Source organism: Triplophysa rosa, linkage group LG4, assembly GCF_024868665.1.
Source record: "Triplophysa rosa linkage group LG4, Trosa_1v2, whole genome shotgun sequence".
Lineage (NCBI taxonomy): Eukaryota > Metazoa > Chordata > Actinopteri > Cypriniformes > Nemacheilidae > Triplophysa > Triplophysa rosa.
In genome coordinates this window covers 7,665,024-7,680,203 of record NC_079893.1, presented here as the reverse complement: position 1 = coordinate 7,680,203, position 15,180 = coordinate 7,665,024, and the positions used below count along the sequence as shown (strand labels likewise).

At 40.2% G+C, this 15,180-nt stretch overlaps 1 protein-coding gene across 12 annotated transcripts in view; it reads right to left on the bottom strand.

The window, feature by feature from the left end:
• Nucleotides 1–1,241: 1,241 nt before the first annotated feature.
• Nucleotides 1,242–15,180, bottom strand: part of ank2a (ankyrin 2a, neuronal) — a 64,677-nt gene continuing 50,738 nt past the window's right edge. For 8 of the 12 annotated variants that reach the window (XM_057332766.1, XM_057332774.1, XM_057332767.1 and 5 more), the window contains 9 exons: nucleotides 14,991–15,068; nucleotides 12,783–12,914; nucleotides 12,508–12,648; nucleotides 12,191–12,392; nucleotides 11,933–11,999; nucleotides 7,158–7,241; nucleotides 5,241–5,405; nucleotides 4,608–4,781; nucleotides 1,243–3,480 (listed from right to left, as the gene is read on the bottom strand). In XM_057332766.1, coding sequence (XP_057188749.1) covers nucleotides 3,460–3,480; nucleotides 4,608–4,781; nucleotides 5,241–5,405; nucleotides 7,158–7,241; nucleotides 11,933–11,999; nucleotides 12,191–12,392; nucleotides 12,508–12,648; nucleotides 12,783–12,914; nucleotides 14,991–15,068 — 1,064 coding nt within the window. In that variant the 3' untranslated portion in view covers nucleotides 1,243–3,459. Of the gene's footprint in view, nucleotides 3,481–4,607; nucleotides 4,782–5,240; nucleotides 5,406–7,157; nucleotides 7,242–11,932; nucleotides 12,000–12,190; nucleotides 12,393–12,507; nucleotides 12,649–12,782; nucleotides 12,915–14,990; nucleotides 15,069–15,180 lie in introns of all 12 variants that reach the window. The other 4 variants (XM_057332771.1, XM_057332765.1, XM_057332773.1 and 1 more) reach the window with 2 other exon arrangements.

The window sequence follows — 15,180 nt, the reverse complement described above, 5'->3', positions numbered from 1 at the left end:
TGTTGTTGGAAAACTCAGGGTTTCCCATAGGGATGCACTGATACCATTTTTTAAAGACAGCTACAAGTACCGATATTTTTTCTGGTACTCGCTGATACCGATACCTATAACCGATGCCTGTATAATATACAATTATGTTAATAAACCAGTATCTTACTGGTACATTTTCTTTTTTTCTTTTGTTTTTAGGTCTACTTAAATTTAAGTACTATTTTTTAATTAAGTTCTATTTTTATATGATAAGTAGCACAATTTTACTAGCACATTTACTTCAGTTTACTAAAGTAAACAATATACTCTGTGGTCGAATTATAAAAAATTCAAGGGGGGTGGTGTGGTAAAATGTGAGTGAACAGCATTATCACTTGTTAAAGGAGTCATATTGCACGGCTAAAACTAATATTATTGTTCGTTTTAGATGTAACGCAATGTGTATACACCATTTAAAGTTTAAAAAACTTTGTATTTCCACATACCGTGCATGTTTGTATGTCCTCTTTGCCCCGCCTCTCTGAAACGCGCTGATTTTTTACAAAGCGCATAGCTCTGAAAAGCGAGGTGTGCTATGATTGGCCAGTTCACCAGTGAGTAGTGATTGGTCAAATACTGCAAGCATTTCACGGAAATGTAACGCCTCTTACCATATTTGGAACATCAGGTTCCAAAGCAATTGTACTGACAGACGATACAATGAGATTTACAATTACGCCCACCTTAACTACGTGTAGATTTGGGCGGTCTTAGTCAAATCATGTTACGAAGTTACGTAGATTCGCCGAGGTGTGGTTACACGAGGCGTTTCAGACAAGTCTGGTTGAGCATTCGCTTTTAGATAGAATGCATCTTTTGTTCCCACACTTTCATTTGTGCAATTTTACGTGTCTAATACATGGATGGGAAACTTATAACACACCAAAGACACAGAAAAACACGTACTTCCGCCATATGACCCCTTTAAAGTCAACCTGACTTTTATTTTGACGAGACGCCGCAGAGAGTTTGTTTAAATTAAACAGACTTTTATTTTGACGGATCGCCGGAAATGGTGTTTGTTTATGTTTCCATATTTCAGGAAACGGGAAAAGCCATATGCTTTTTTATTTCTCTTTTAAAAGACATTTCGATACTTACAGAAACCTCAGAGCCAAGGGTGAAATAACACACTTTGTTGCCATGTTGGTGCTAGCAAATCAACATATTTAATGAAAAATATAATAAAGGTGTGATATGTACTGAATGATGTTGCTATTCTATTCTGTGCGTTATCACCCTATCACACGGCTAGGTGATGCTTCTTTAAAGGGATAGTTAGCTCATAGTTAAAAATTCTGTCATCATTTATTCACCCTCATGTCATTTAAAACACGTATATGACACTTTGGTGGAACACAAAAGAAAAGATTTTAAGAAATGTCTCTGTGCTTTTGTGTCCATCCAATGGAAGTCAATGTTGCCTGGTACCAACATTCTTCAAAATATCTTCTTTTGTGTTCTGCAGATGTTTGCAATGACATTTTGGGGTGAACTATCCCACAACATTGCAGTCAAAATTGCACCAAAGCAAACAAGGAAAAACAACCATTACATAAAGGTTATGACACTTATACACTTTTATTCTCGTTCAGCCGTATACACACACTGTAGCCATTGTATAGTGTTTAAATGTCTTTTTTAAAGTTATATAGTAAACTAATACATGCCTTTACGGATAGATAGATGATAGATAGATAGATAGATAGATAGATAGATAGATAGATAGATAGATAGATAGATAGATAGATAGATAGATAGATAGATAGATAGATAGATGTACTATATGCATATTCTTATCTCCACAGACACAGAATGCAGATTCAGTAAATCAAACGTGGGCCAGTCACAGTGAAAGTAGTAGCAGTGTTCAACCTAGTTGGAGGATGACTTTCAATGCTGTTCCAGGGCCAGTTTCCCAAACCCGAATTTTATTAACTATGATAAGGGAAAATGCATGGACATGCATGTGAGCTGGCCTGAGATCAGCACCAAATGACAACCTCTTCTAACACAGCTGCATTCAGAAAAACTAAAAACGATATCACAAACTCATTTTTAGCAGTTTCAAATGAAGCCAACTCGTGATTCGGTGCAGGGCATGTGAATAGTAAATGCACAGATTCAATCTTTCATTCTTTCATTCCGTTTCACACATTTTGCATAACTGTACCAGTCTTTTTAAAAACTCACTTCCAAAACCAACCCAATATGAAAACATTCGCCATCACAAATACCTCAGAGCAAGTTTCCTTAAAACTGACATTGAGCAATATATACACAACAGTGAAACTAATATAAATTTCAAAACAAATCATATCTCAAATTTACCCTTTTCACATTCACACACACACGCAGATAAAGAACAAATAAAATCACAATTTCAGTAAACTCCAAAACCATTCCAAACCAACGTCCTAAATCCCCCTCAAAACTGCCACATTGCCTGAATTTACAACCATAAGCATCTGCTCATGTGACCTACTGTATTATAACAAAAAAGCTGTTGAAATGTCTCCAGTGATGATGATAATGGTGAGGGTTGCTACAGATCACAGACGCAGTGAAGTGAGAGAAAAGATAAAGAGAGAAAATCGACAGTTGTCTAACAATAGAAAGACATTAGTAAGTGAATGCTGCTAGCTAAGCATGCCTGCTAATATCCTTACAGGTGGCTAATGTGCTCTACTGTCATTTTAAAAATGCATATTATATATACTCCCAATGGACAGATTACACAGACGCACGATATCCCAACAGCTGATAAAGAAGGCAAAGAGCTCAACCGTTGAGATCAACAGAGTAAGTCTTGATGTGGCGATATAATGCAATGATATTGAAGTTCAAGAGCTGTGGTAGGCAGTGCAGTAGTTTTTTTTTCAAGATTAAATGTTTTGAGTATGAACAACCAAGATTTCTGAGAGAACTGTTGGATTAAAACCTTTTGTGATTGTTTTTTTTATTTTTGCATTCACTATAGCTACTTATTTTTCAAGAGAAATTAGGGATTTCAAAACTACTACGAAAGGAAAGAACACCCTTTGGTCACAGAGTACAAGGCAGGGAATTGTTGGAAATAAAAAGAGAATACTGTCCATTTACTGAAATAGGGCAAACGTCCGGTGTGACCGGACAGGAAGACTGTAAGTGGTAGGAGCGAAGTGCATTCTGGGATTGCATGAGCATGGTGCATAGGAGAGGTTAGAGGGATAGAATATTGAGAGAGGAAAATGAAGGGGAGGAATCGATCACGTCATCTCTTCTGCGTCCTCCCATTCTTCCTCTCTGTCGTTTTGGGCACAATAGTGGTGAATGAACTGATGGAGGTGATGCTGTAGGTTGTCATGGTGCTCGGAACGATCGCCTATCTGCTCCGCGCACACTTGCTTCTGTCCCCCAGCATCTCTCACTGTTGACCTCCTCCTGGTCCTAGACTTCTTCATCCTCGTCCTGTAGAAAAAAAACAGATTGGAACAGAAATCAAGATCATGTTTTAATGCCCTCACAATATTGAAATTTACCATGGTAATTCTTAATCATATTTACTTTGACTATCATATTTATTTACAATGCTTTTACATGACACTCCAAGGCACTTGGAATACCATGATATTACCACGGTACCAAAAATTACGGTTCTTTTTGGTTAGAAGTTAGAAGACTGAAAGAAGACACACTCCATTGAAATGTACAGTAGGGGCAACGTGAGTCAATTAGAGAGAAATAAAGTGTAAACACATGCTTTGTTAGTACAATGCTAATACAATAGCTATGGAAATTTGCATAAACATGAATTTTCAGGCACTATAAGTAATTTTCACCGCTAGATGTTGTAAAACAACAACAATGGTGTATGTTGTGAATGAGTGTTGAACAGCAATTGATAAAATTAATCGTACACTATTTTTTAAATAAATAGTTATACAGTACATTTAAAAACGTTACATTTAATATAAACATTTAAAGCATTAATTCCTGTTTTTTTCCTACTTGCGCACACAAACAACTATGCACACATGACTTTGCAGACACACACCCACACACGGCATGCCTGTCTCCCAAACCTCCTGATAACAGATCCATCAGGTTGCTGTATTTCCTGCTCTATCACATGGGGGATTGAAACCTTCCTAAAGCCCTCAAAGTAGCCTAGAGCCTGAGGGAATGAGGCAAAGACTGTAACACTGAATGAATCCTACTGGCATGTGTTAGACTGTTTTAGGACAGGGTATCATGGGAAAAGGTCAATTCTGTGTTTATTAACTTAAATTGCAAGGTCATTGGGGAACCGAAGCTAGAAAAAAAGCTTTCCAAAAAAACTAAATCTTTATTATACATGACATGTATCATTATAAAGTGGAAGAATTACATTTTACAGGCGAAGTATGCAATCAACAAATGACTCGAGTTTGGGGGCGTAGCTATCTGTTTTTATCCGAGCATTAGTAAAGGTGTTTAAGAAATTTCAATGTTTGTATGATGGAAATGCAGGGATTTTCTTATCATAATAACAATAATCTTCGCCATTATAATGTTGTAAGGATGTAAAGTGCTGTCTGCTGTGATTGGCTGCCCACCTGGGTGAAGTCATCCCGAGCAGAGGGTAGGTCTGCGGCAAAAACGGAATCACCCTCGTGCTTCTCCAGACGTTCCCCGTGTACCACTTTTGTCTGGACCACCTGTTTGACCTCCGGACCTCCAGCCGATTCCTCCTTTAAAGATGACATGCCAGCCCTCTCGTGGAAAGTCACCTGAAATGATTTAGTAAAAAAAGAAATGATTAAAAAAAAAAAAGAAGTGTTCAAAACTACACCCACATTTTCATTGCGTTCATTTAATTTAAGTCATTAAATTTAGATTAGGTTGATTTAGTGTAATTGACTCTGATTAAATGATAAACTAATTATCTTGTTCATCGTAAGCAGCAGCATTTTACATGGCAACCATAATTTACATTATGGTTCATTTCCATATTATACAGGATACAGGTTTAAACAGTCAACAAGTTCAAACACTAGTCAGCACGTTGGCTCTGCTTCATGAATGACAAAACTGAACAACAGCTTTTAGTTTTTCTAAAACTAAGCAACAGAATTTCATTATTCATCCTTGTTAATGCATCATTTAAACAGCAAAGACTAGACACAGAGACAAACTAAAGAAATCTGTTCTTTTTTTACATAAAGATGTAGATGAACTCAATCACACACCTCTGTCTGATGCCCTTCACTCTTAAGTACTGTCCTCTTCATCACTCTGGAGTATCCGTCCCCCTGTTCCACAATGACAGGCTGTTGTTCAGATCCCTCCACCCTCACCTGCTCTTTCTCAACCCCGTCAGATGAGACACAACGGCGAATCACCTTCCTGGTCACCTGAACAGGTTACAGAGAGGGGAAAACACGTTGTATTGTTTATTTATGTACAGTAGTATCATATGATTCATTGTGTATAGATCTGGTAGTATGTTTCATAATTAGAAAAGCAATATGTAGCGAGGAAGGCAGGACGAGAGCCGTGGGGCAGGAAGGCAGGGCCGGTGGCGTGAGTGATAATGAGTATCAGCTGTACACGCACCGGTCCCGCATGCCTCACGGGGGAGCTCGGGAGCATAAGAGGACGAGCGACGGGACTGCCGACGAGAGAGGACCTGGCCCGGAAATGTTAAGTTTTGTTTATGTTCGTGTGGCCTGTTTTTCTTGCTCTTTATTGTTTATTTATTTTTGATTAAAGTGTTTGATTGTTCGCCGGTTCCCGCCTCCTTCCTACCATTTTATTGAGCTTTGCTACAGTGGTGCAGAAACCCGGGAGGAAGGAGGGACATGCTGTCGAAGAGCCCTCGCCCCGAGGGGTCTCGCGGTTGCTGCGGAGTCGGGCAGCGCGGACGAGGGATGTCCGCCAACGGCTGCCCGAGGTGGTGGTGCTGGAGCGTGTTCCCGGATGGGACAAAGAGCTCGCTGCCGTGTGCCTGGGTCGAGGTGGGGTGGCTGCCATCCGAAAGGGAGCGGAGAGGTTAGCCCCGCTTGCCGTGGGCCGGAGCCTGCTGCCGTCCACCAGAAAGGGGAGGAGCAGGAAGCGGGGGACCTGCTACTGTCTGCCTGCAGTTGGAGGAGCCACCGCCGGCCACCAGGACACTAGGGCCTCGCTGCCGCGCTCCTGGGTCGAGGTGGGATGGTCCGGGAGGGAGCGGAGGAGTCAGCCCCGCTTGCCGTGGGCCGGAGCCTGCTGCCATCCGCCGGAAAGGGGAGGAGCAGGAAGCGGGGGACTCGCTACTGGCTGCCCTCAGCCAGAAGAGCCATCGCCGGCCACCAGGGGGCGGAGGAGGCGCAAGCTGTCCACCGAGCGTCCAGTACCACCGCATTGCACTGCGAGGAAGAGCCTCTCAGCTGGCTGAGGACCGAGCGACAGCGTGTCGGGGAACCGGACCAATTTTTTTTCTGTTTCCTCTCTCCCCTCTCTCGCCCCTGTCGTTCCTGGTGCTTCCATCTCCGTTCTCTCGTCTCGTCTGTCCATACCCCCAGGTGCTGGGGCCGTTGAGACTGGCCCCCGGGGGGAGTAAGCACAGTCTCGTGGGTGCCCCCCGGCCTGTGAGGGGCGATGGGGGTATGTGACGAGGGAGGCGTGACGAGAGCTGTGGGAGGAAGAAGCGAGGCCGGGACGCGATTGATAATGAGTGTCAGCTGGGCGTCATTCCGGCCTCGTATCTCTCACAGAGGAGAGTGGAAGCATAAAAGGACGAACGGCAGGAGAATACGGCGAGAGAGGACCGGGCCCGGACATTAGTTAAGTTTTGTTTAAGTTTGTTTATGTTCGTGTTGCCGGCAGTGGTCCGCGAGGGGCCGCCGGCTTGTTACTTTTGTGTTTATGTTTGTGTGACCGGCAGTCGACCGTGAGGTGGCTGCCAGCCTTTTCTACTGCTGGATTATTGTTTATTTATTTTGATTAAAGTCTTTTGATTGTTCGCCGGTTCCTGCCATCTTCCTTCCGGTATTATTGAACCTAGTTACACAATAAAATTTATAAAATTTATTTTTCAAATGCAAGTGAGATTTTTCCAGAGGAAAGTTAAAAATGTAATTCATGCTCTGTCAGTAGGTATACAATTGGTAAAAGATGGATATATTTACCTTCTTCACTACCAGGTTTCCCTGTGCATCTGTATATTGCTCTTCTGTTACAGATCGTGGAGGAATATCTGGAACATCATCACCCTGTTAGAGAAATTAAATAAACAATCAATCAAAAATGTCAGCTGCTAAAGCAACATTCTCCATATGACAGCTTCCCCTGGACTTGGGTAAAGGTACGGGTTAGCAAAAGAGGAATAAGTAGAAATAATTGTTGAAAAGATTATTACAATAATATGTAGAAATTGTCCATTTTATGACACTCTGCGGTTAAATGTGTCATTAAAACTATAATTGTAATAGCAGATCATATTCTCAGCTCGCTTGTAGTAACTGCTTTGTATTAGTAAAAATGGACAAATTCTACCAACAATTGAAGAGCAGGGAGCTTAAGCCATAGCTGAAAAAATGCAGGATGTTTAAGTTTCAGTGTCAAAAAACTCCAAAAGCCAACTCCGAAAGGGTATGGAACACCTAAATACAGTCATCCAGATGGTCTCTAATTGATCTGTAATACAAAGATTTTTTATAATTTGTTATTTAAAGTAACCTCACCACACATACAAAATGCACATTGTTGCACTCTTAAAAATGCTGGGTTGGTTCAACCCATGGTTGGGTCAAATATTATATGGCCATTTTCTTAATTTAACCCAACGGCTGGGTTTGTCCCTTTTTTGACCCAAGCATGAGTGTGTATAACTAATAAAGAAACTAAAAGAACACTAATGACCATTTGAAGGTACTCCAGATCAACGAGAGACCATCGTGCAAGAGTCTGCGTAAGTAAACAGGCTTTGGGAGCCAAAATTATTGTCATGTGTACTACATATGTTAGAAAAACCCACATTGAACCTCCAACATGGAGCAACCAACGTCTAGACACAATTCTGACATCCCAATTATAAATGTCTGTACCTGAATAATGACTCTCCTTCGCACCACTCTGGTGGTCAGCATATCTTCGTCAGAGCTATTTGACAGCACACCTAATGCCTCATCAATCTCCTAACCAAGCAGTATGTGTGAAAAGTTATGTTTTATATCAGCTGTATAAAACTGAAAACATACAGGGTCTAAGATAAAATATTAACTCATACATTATCAGAACTTGCCAATGAGAGCAGAGAAGGGGCAACAAAACTTTGTAAACTTGAAATCGTGCACTACTTTTCATTTGTATTAAAACTATCTTTATTATGTACATTATGATGCAGTTATTTTTTATCTTCCTCCCTAATTTTGTGCAATTTCAATAAATGATAAACATGCAGCAGCACCCACAAGCCCTTCCAACACACCACGTGAACCAATAACATTGGGGTTAAGCTGTAAATGTGACACGGCCATCTTTTTTATTTTTTGCTTTATTATAGATGAGTTTTCAATGTTAGTTGACAGGAATCCATCTAAATAGTTCAATCAAACACCATTCCTATACTGTAGAGCAAACTCAATCAGCCGGAAATAAAACAGGGTGGCTTAGTGAAGGATGGGGGGAGGGGAGGTCATGCTTACTCTTACCCTCCTCAGACTCTTACCCTCCTCAGACCAATGTCATCATCATCATTATACTCAGCCCCTCCGTGAAGAGGAAGCTCCTGAGGAGTTTGCAAAGAAGAGTCCAGATTTACCCCCTGACTTTTGAAGTAAACATCTTTTTCATGGGCATCATCGTTGGGTTCATGGATGATGGGAGTATCCTCAAAATCTTCACCATCTGAAGACTTGACAGACCAGCGAGGGCTCTTATCAGATGGTACATACGCTGAGGGACTTCTATCATCTAGTTGTTTTAGTTCAAAGACATTAGACTTCATGACTTTGTTACTGAGGGCTATTGTATGTTTCCAAGGCTCGTCTTCCTCTTGTTCAGAATAGTCCGAGACGGTCTGCTTACAGTCGAAGAATGTCTCAAGATCAGAGTCGTCATGTTGATCAACACTTTGTAAGTCTTTGGGTTTTGGTGTTAAATCTTTGCAAGGCTTTGGTATGTCAGTGGTGGAATGTATCTCTGTGCCCACCTCTAGTTCCTTGATGTCAGTCAACTCAAGTTGAAATATAGTATCTTCTGGTGATTCTTTTGATGGGGTTTCAATGACTGATTGTTGTTCCCCTTGAGATACATCAAGATGATGTTTTTCACTTTCAACTCCAAAAACTGGTAAAAGATCCACATTTGAGATATCTGGTTGATCAGATAATGGATTCTCTGCTTGAGCTGTTTCCTGAAGTTCCTCAAACACTAGATTGTTAGGACTGGTGAGACTGGGAACCATGGGTTCAGAAGATTCAGACAGACAACGGCCAGAATGTTTCTCTTCTGATTGTTTGGAGGTTGATGACACAGATGATTCAGACAGTGGTCGATTTGAACTTTTGGATATTGTAACCTTACTGTTGTCAACTTGAGAGAGCGGTGACTCCACTACTACCTCCTGGGAAGGTTCCTTAAGAACTGGTTTCTTGTTTAAAGAGTCTTCCAAGTGTTCAGAGGACCAAGAAAGACAACCAAAATGTTTTTCTTCTAAATGTTGGGGTGACTTGCCAACGTCATCACGAGAAACTGGTTCCTCGAGCACTGAATTTATATTAAGACTGAGTTCCAAGGGTTCTGAAGACTCAGAAAGACTTTGGTCAAAATGTTGTTCATCTGAAAATATTGTCTCCTGAGAAACAGGTTCCTCAAATGCTGGATTCATGTTTACCAAGGGTTGCGATGACTCAGACAGACTACGACAAAAATGCTTCTCTAACTGCTGGAAGGTTGCACAAGACATAAATGACTCTGACTGTGGCCGTTTTGAACTTTGGGAGTCTTCTGAATCTGCTTTTTCAATATTTGCTGATCTGAGTTCAGAAGACTGCTCCCCAAAGTCAAAATGTTGACAAGTTATGACTGTCTCTGGTGTTTGTGGACTGATGTCAGAGCTTAAGAGAGGAGATGTTTCACTCAGCTGTGCATTCTCTGATTGAATCCATGTGTCCAAGTCAGCCTCGGATTGGGACAACAGTTCATTTCTAAAAACTTGAGTGTCTTCTTTAAGAGGTTCATGCGTTAACTCTAATTCTTCATGTTTCTGCTCAGGACAATATTTATCTTCCTGGTCATTACAATATTCGCCTAAGCTTTTTATTTGCTGTCCTGGACAATCCAATAGTTGCAAGTATGAGACCTCAAATTCATGGGACTCAATTTGTTGCTCTATCATAAAATCAACTTCGGTCAAAATGGTCTCTGAGGGTTGCTGTGAAAAGCTGATGGTTTCAGATTGATCTTCATTTAAAGTTGTAATCTCATCATGGGGAGATGACTGCAGTGATCCAGAGTCAATTGTAGGGGAGGTTTCAGCAACATCTTGGTGTTCTACCTCATAGCTTTGCAATGATGCTGCTGTGTCCAAATCACTGAACTTTTCTATGGTGAAAAACACCTGAACAGATTCTGGAGAGGACTTTATTAGGTCTGGAGTCACTCTTGAAACTTCTTGAGTCGTTTCAGTCCTGTGTAAGAAAGTGTCACCAGCCTCCTTTACGGTACTAGCACGACCATGAAGGGAAAATGAACAGTTTGTATCTTGGCCAGACATTTGGCTGCTCTCAGGAACCAATCTGTCACTTTCAGATGGTTTGCTTTCATGGCATGGAGATGGCTCAGGGGTGTCTGAAGTTTCACTGGATTTAAAGAGTTCTGTCTTTTCATTACTTTCTAAATCAGATTTTTCATACACAGGGGACACTTGATCCATACCCACAGAAATTTCATCCAGACGCTCTGGTTCATGAAGTTGAGATTCTTCAACTTCACTGCCTGGTGAAGTGTGTTTTAAGAGGTCGGGTACTATGTGGTCAGGTTCTACCGTTGACAAAACAACAGAATTTTCACCTGACGAATATCTGGCAATAGATACCTGACTGAAATTAAAGACATTTTGAGATGACTCTGTTGACTGTTGGTGTAATTCAGACAAACTGCTCAAACCCAAAGGTGATGGAGAGGGACTACTATTTTCATGGTCTGAAAGTTGACACTGAGCTTGATTTTCTTCCTCAGATGATGAAACCTAGGGCATAAATTATATGAGGCATGGAAAAGTATGAAAAAAGAAAAGATGATATTGGAAGGATATTCACAATGAATGACTGACAGACAACAAACCAAACCAGCATATGCTATAAACTCAGGCAAGTATAGCCAAGTAGGATGTGTTTCTGGATAAACATGTTTTGTAGGTCCTGGATCAACACTGATTTACAAAACACTATTTCCATCCTTAGTATTAACCTTAAAGGAATAGTTCATCCAAAATTGGTCCAGATTGACTTGACCATCGTAATTTTTATTCTTACTATGGAAAATCAAGGGGGACCATTTCTTTGGGTAAACTATTCCTTGGCTCTAAAAAATAAAAGAGAACTGAAGCCACTATTCCAGCCCCAAGCCACTACAGTAACTCTAACCTTCAACTCTAATGTTGTTCAAGGACAAAATATGTTGATCACATCCTGCTTGCCAAAATTACCGGTGACAGTCCTGAGTATTGGTTTGGGATAACGTGTCAGATGTATGAACCTCAAATATGGACGTTCTTAAATTTACCAGATTTTAAATAATTAAACACATCAACAATGACTGGAACATCTTTTGTGCAATCTGGTCTTTGTGGACTAGAAAACTAGTGTCCTTGTACTAGGTTTTTTATCTGTGCTGTGTTTCGCGCACTTAAAACATCAACCTCTAGTTTTGCTTCACTTGCACCAAGTCATAAACTTACTTCTGCAGCCTCATTCGTTGATTCCTTCTTGAGCTCTTGGGATGGCCATTGATTGATGAAGCTATCCCTGGGAAATGCAGATAGGAAAGGGAATTATGGTAATATATACATACTGTAGAAGTGCACTACTATCAGACTGTTAAAATAAGCTTCATAGAATGTATAATTCAGAAGACTGTAAATGATTACCATAGATGGAATTACCCCTAATACCCAAACTTATTGGTAAATACTCAAGGAACTTTATGTATTACTCACTGGTTGATCTCCAATTCCTCCATTAGATCCCCATGAATGCTCTCTGAATGGGCATTTCCCATTGCTTCGGCCCATGACGGAATGTCAAGGAGAGAAGCCACAGATAAGTCTTCTTCTGAAACAGCTGGAGGATGCCTTTGTGAGGTCTCCACTCTCCGGACCACCCGCAGACTTTCAGCATCCTCTTGAACTGAGGAGAGAGCTACAAGAAAAAGTGTCACTGATACTTCAAGACAACGCTTCTATCTGCAAGTACGTGCCAGAAAAGCCCAGCAAACAAAAAGAACATTAAACACTAAAGGTGAACATTGTCCCACCTTCACTGTGGTCCAGGGTTCTCTCGATCTCTGCATATGTTCTTGAAGTTTGCTCCTGGACTGACTTGTTCATTTGAATCTCAATGAGATGGACAATGTCCATGCGGTTGATTTTAGTCAGTCTTTTAATCAAAGTATCTTCTACAGAATTTGAGACACAAACATAATCTGTTTATTAAAATGTTTATGAATACAGTTGTTTAAACATTTATATTATTTTTAAGAATCTATGCAAAGTGGGTAATTGGTTTTATGTAAAGAGAGTATAGACTCACCGGTTGCATGCTTTCCTTCTCTCTCTACCCAGCGCTGTAACAGGGCATGACTCTGCTCTTGTAGCGAGTTTGGGTTTTCAATGCGCACTTGCTGAATTTCATCCTCAATAAACTCCAACTCTTTGGCCAGCTCTGTGAACAGTTTAATAATGTAAATTTGTAGTGTTGACAGAAAACCTGTACCACATTTTTGGCAAAAACACAGGTTGTTTTAAAATGTTGGGACATTGCATATACTAAATTGACAATGAACATCGTAGGGGTGACCCCGAATAGTCGAAGATTCGATGCTTTGATAGGAGGAGCCTGATTCCACTACAAATCTCACAGTCCAATCTTCGCAGAGGTGTTATGCAATGGGGATAATGCCATTTTGGACAGTGGCGTAGCAGACGGGCATGCACTGCACCGCCTAAAATATTATTTATGATGTATTGCAATGGGACATTTGGGACATGGGAAATTGGGAGCATTGTTACGTGATGTTTAAGGAAAATGTCAATTAATTTTACTATTTGTGGCTTGTGTTTTGAATATATGTTCCCCTGCATTTCAGACATTTTGCCTAAACACATTTATTTTGCACATTATTGTGACTTGAATCGGGCTTATTTCTTTTTTTTTATTATTTATTATAAAGGTATATTATGTTCTCAACAAATTCTGTAAATTAATGTTTGATTGTTGTTTGGTGCATCAATGTTGCGCTGCACTTTGAGCTGTACCCTTTTTATAACCACCTGGTGTCGTCCCCACATTCACGCACGCGCACACACACTTTTGACTATCAGTCGACTATAGGAAAGATGTGACAATTCTGATTTGGCTATGTAAATCCTTAGTCAAGGACACCCCTAGTACATAGTAAAGAGCAGAGGTGGGACCAAGTCGTTGTTTTCAAGTCACAAGTAAGTCTCGAGTCCTCAAGTCATCTCAAGTCCTAAGTCAAGAGAGGTGAGTCCAAGTCAAGTTGCAAGTCCCGATTGTTAATGGAATTGAATCAATATCCCTTTTGTACCCACAAAAATCACCATTATTGTGATCAGTGTTTGCTTTAGTTGGGCTCCTGATCCTTGGCTTCAGTTAAGTTACTTGTTTTTCTTTTTCAGTGGTGTAACAGTGTTTTAGAAAGAACACTTGTGCACTAAGACAGAAATGCTCAAAAACAAGTTACATGACAACTAAATATATGACACTTCTCATAAAATGTTGTAATAATATTGAGTAATTGATGACTGGTTAGAGTGCTCTGACTTGAAAATGCACATGTACTTAGACAAAATAAACAGAAAATATTACTGACACACTTAGACATCAACACTCATCATACAAACCTCAACAATGGTGACAATCATCAAAATAATTCAGATAAACAGATCAACCGCAATGCATGCTGAGAGTCATGAATGAATTTTGTACTATGATGTTACCCAGCATGCATTGAGTCATGAGGTTTTCTTTTGTTGATTGTCACCATTAATGAGTTTCATACACTGTGATTATATTTGTTCATTCCTAAATAAATTCACAGCGTAATATAAGCTCATACTCCAGTAGCAGAGAACAAACATTAACTTTGAACAAGAGAAGACCACCTCAAAGTGAGTACATCATTAAACAGAAGTGAGCCTCTGTCTTAGCTTCCTTTGACCCAATGATTGTATTTTTAACTACAACAGCCAAAGAAACCTAATTTAACATTAAAATAAAAGAGTCAAAAGCCCAATTAAAGCAAACACTGATCACAATAATGGTGATCGCAATAAAAAGTGATATTGATTCAATTCTATTAACGTTCATGACTTGCAACTTGACTTGGGACGACCTGAGGACTCGAGACTTGAATGCAAAAACTTGAGACTTATTTGTGACTTGAAAACAATGACTTGGTCCCACCTCTGGTAAAGAGTGTCTACAGTGTAGAATACTCAGCAAGGGTGAATGGTTGCCAGAGTGTTGCTATGTGGTTACCATGGTGTTACAGGTGGCCATTGGCGTGATATTCTTGTCGTTTCAAGTCTATTGGCTTGTTTTATGATACAACAACCAAAAATCTTTACTGAACTTATAGAAGGGTGAAGCCACACCTCTTCATAAAAAGCTGCAAAAATTATGATTTCATTCATGCCTGAAGCAATACTTCATGGTAGGATATGAACAAAGGTATATATTGAGTGATTCAGAGTGTTGCTTTGCTATTCAACTTACCTGTCCAGCTAAAACCTAGAAGGTCAGCAATGATGGCCAATGTCTCTTCTTTCCTATCGATATCATCATGCCAGTCCGCTGTAATCATTATTCAAAATACTCATAAATATTTTAATGTCTAAAATGCATTAAAACCAAAAGGACCTTGGGAAAACAAGACATTCCCTTTAATTTGCTATATTAATTATTT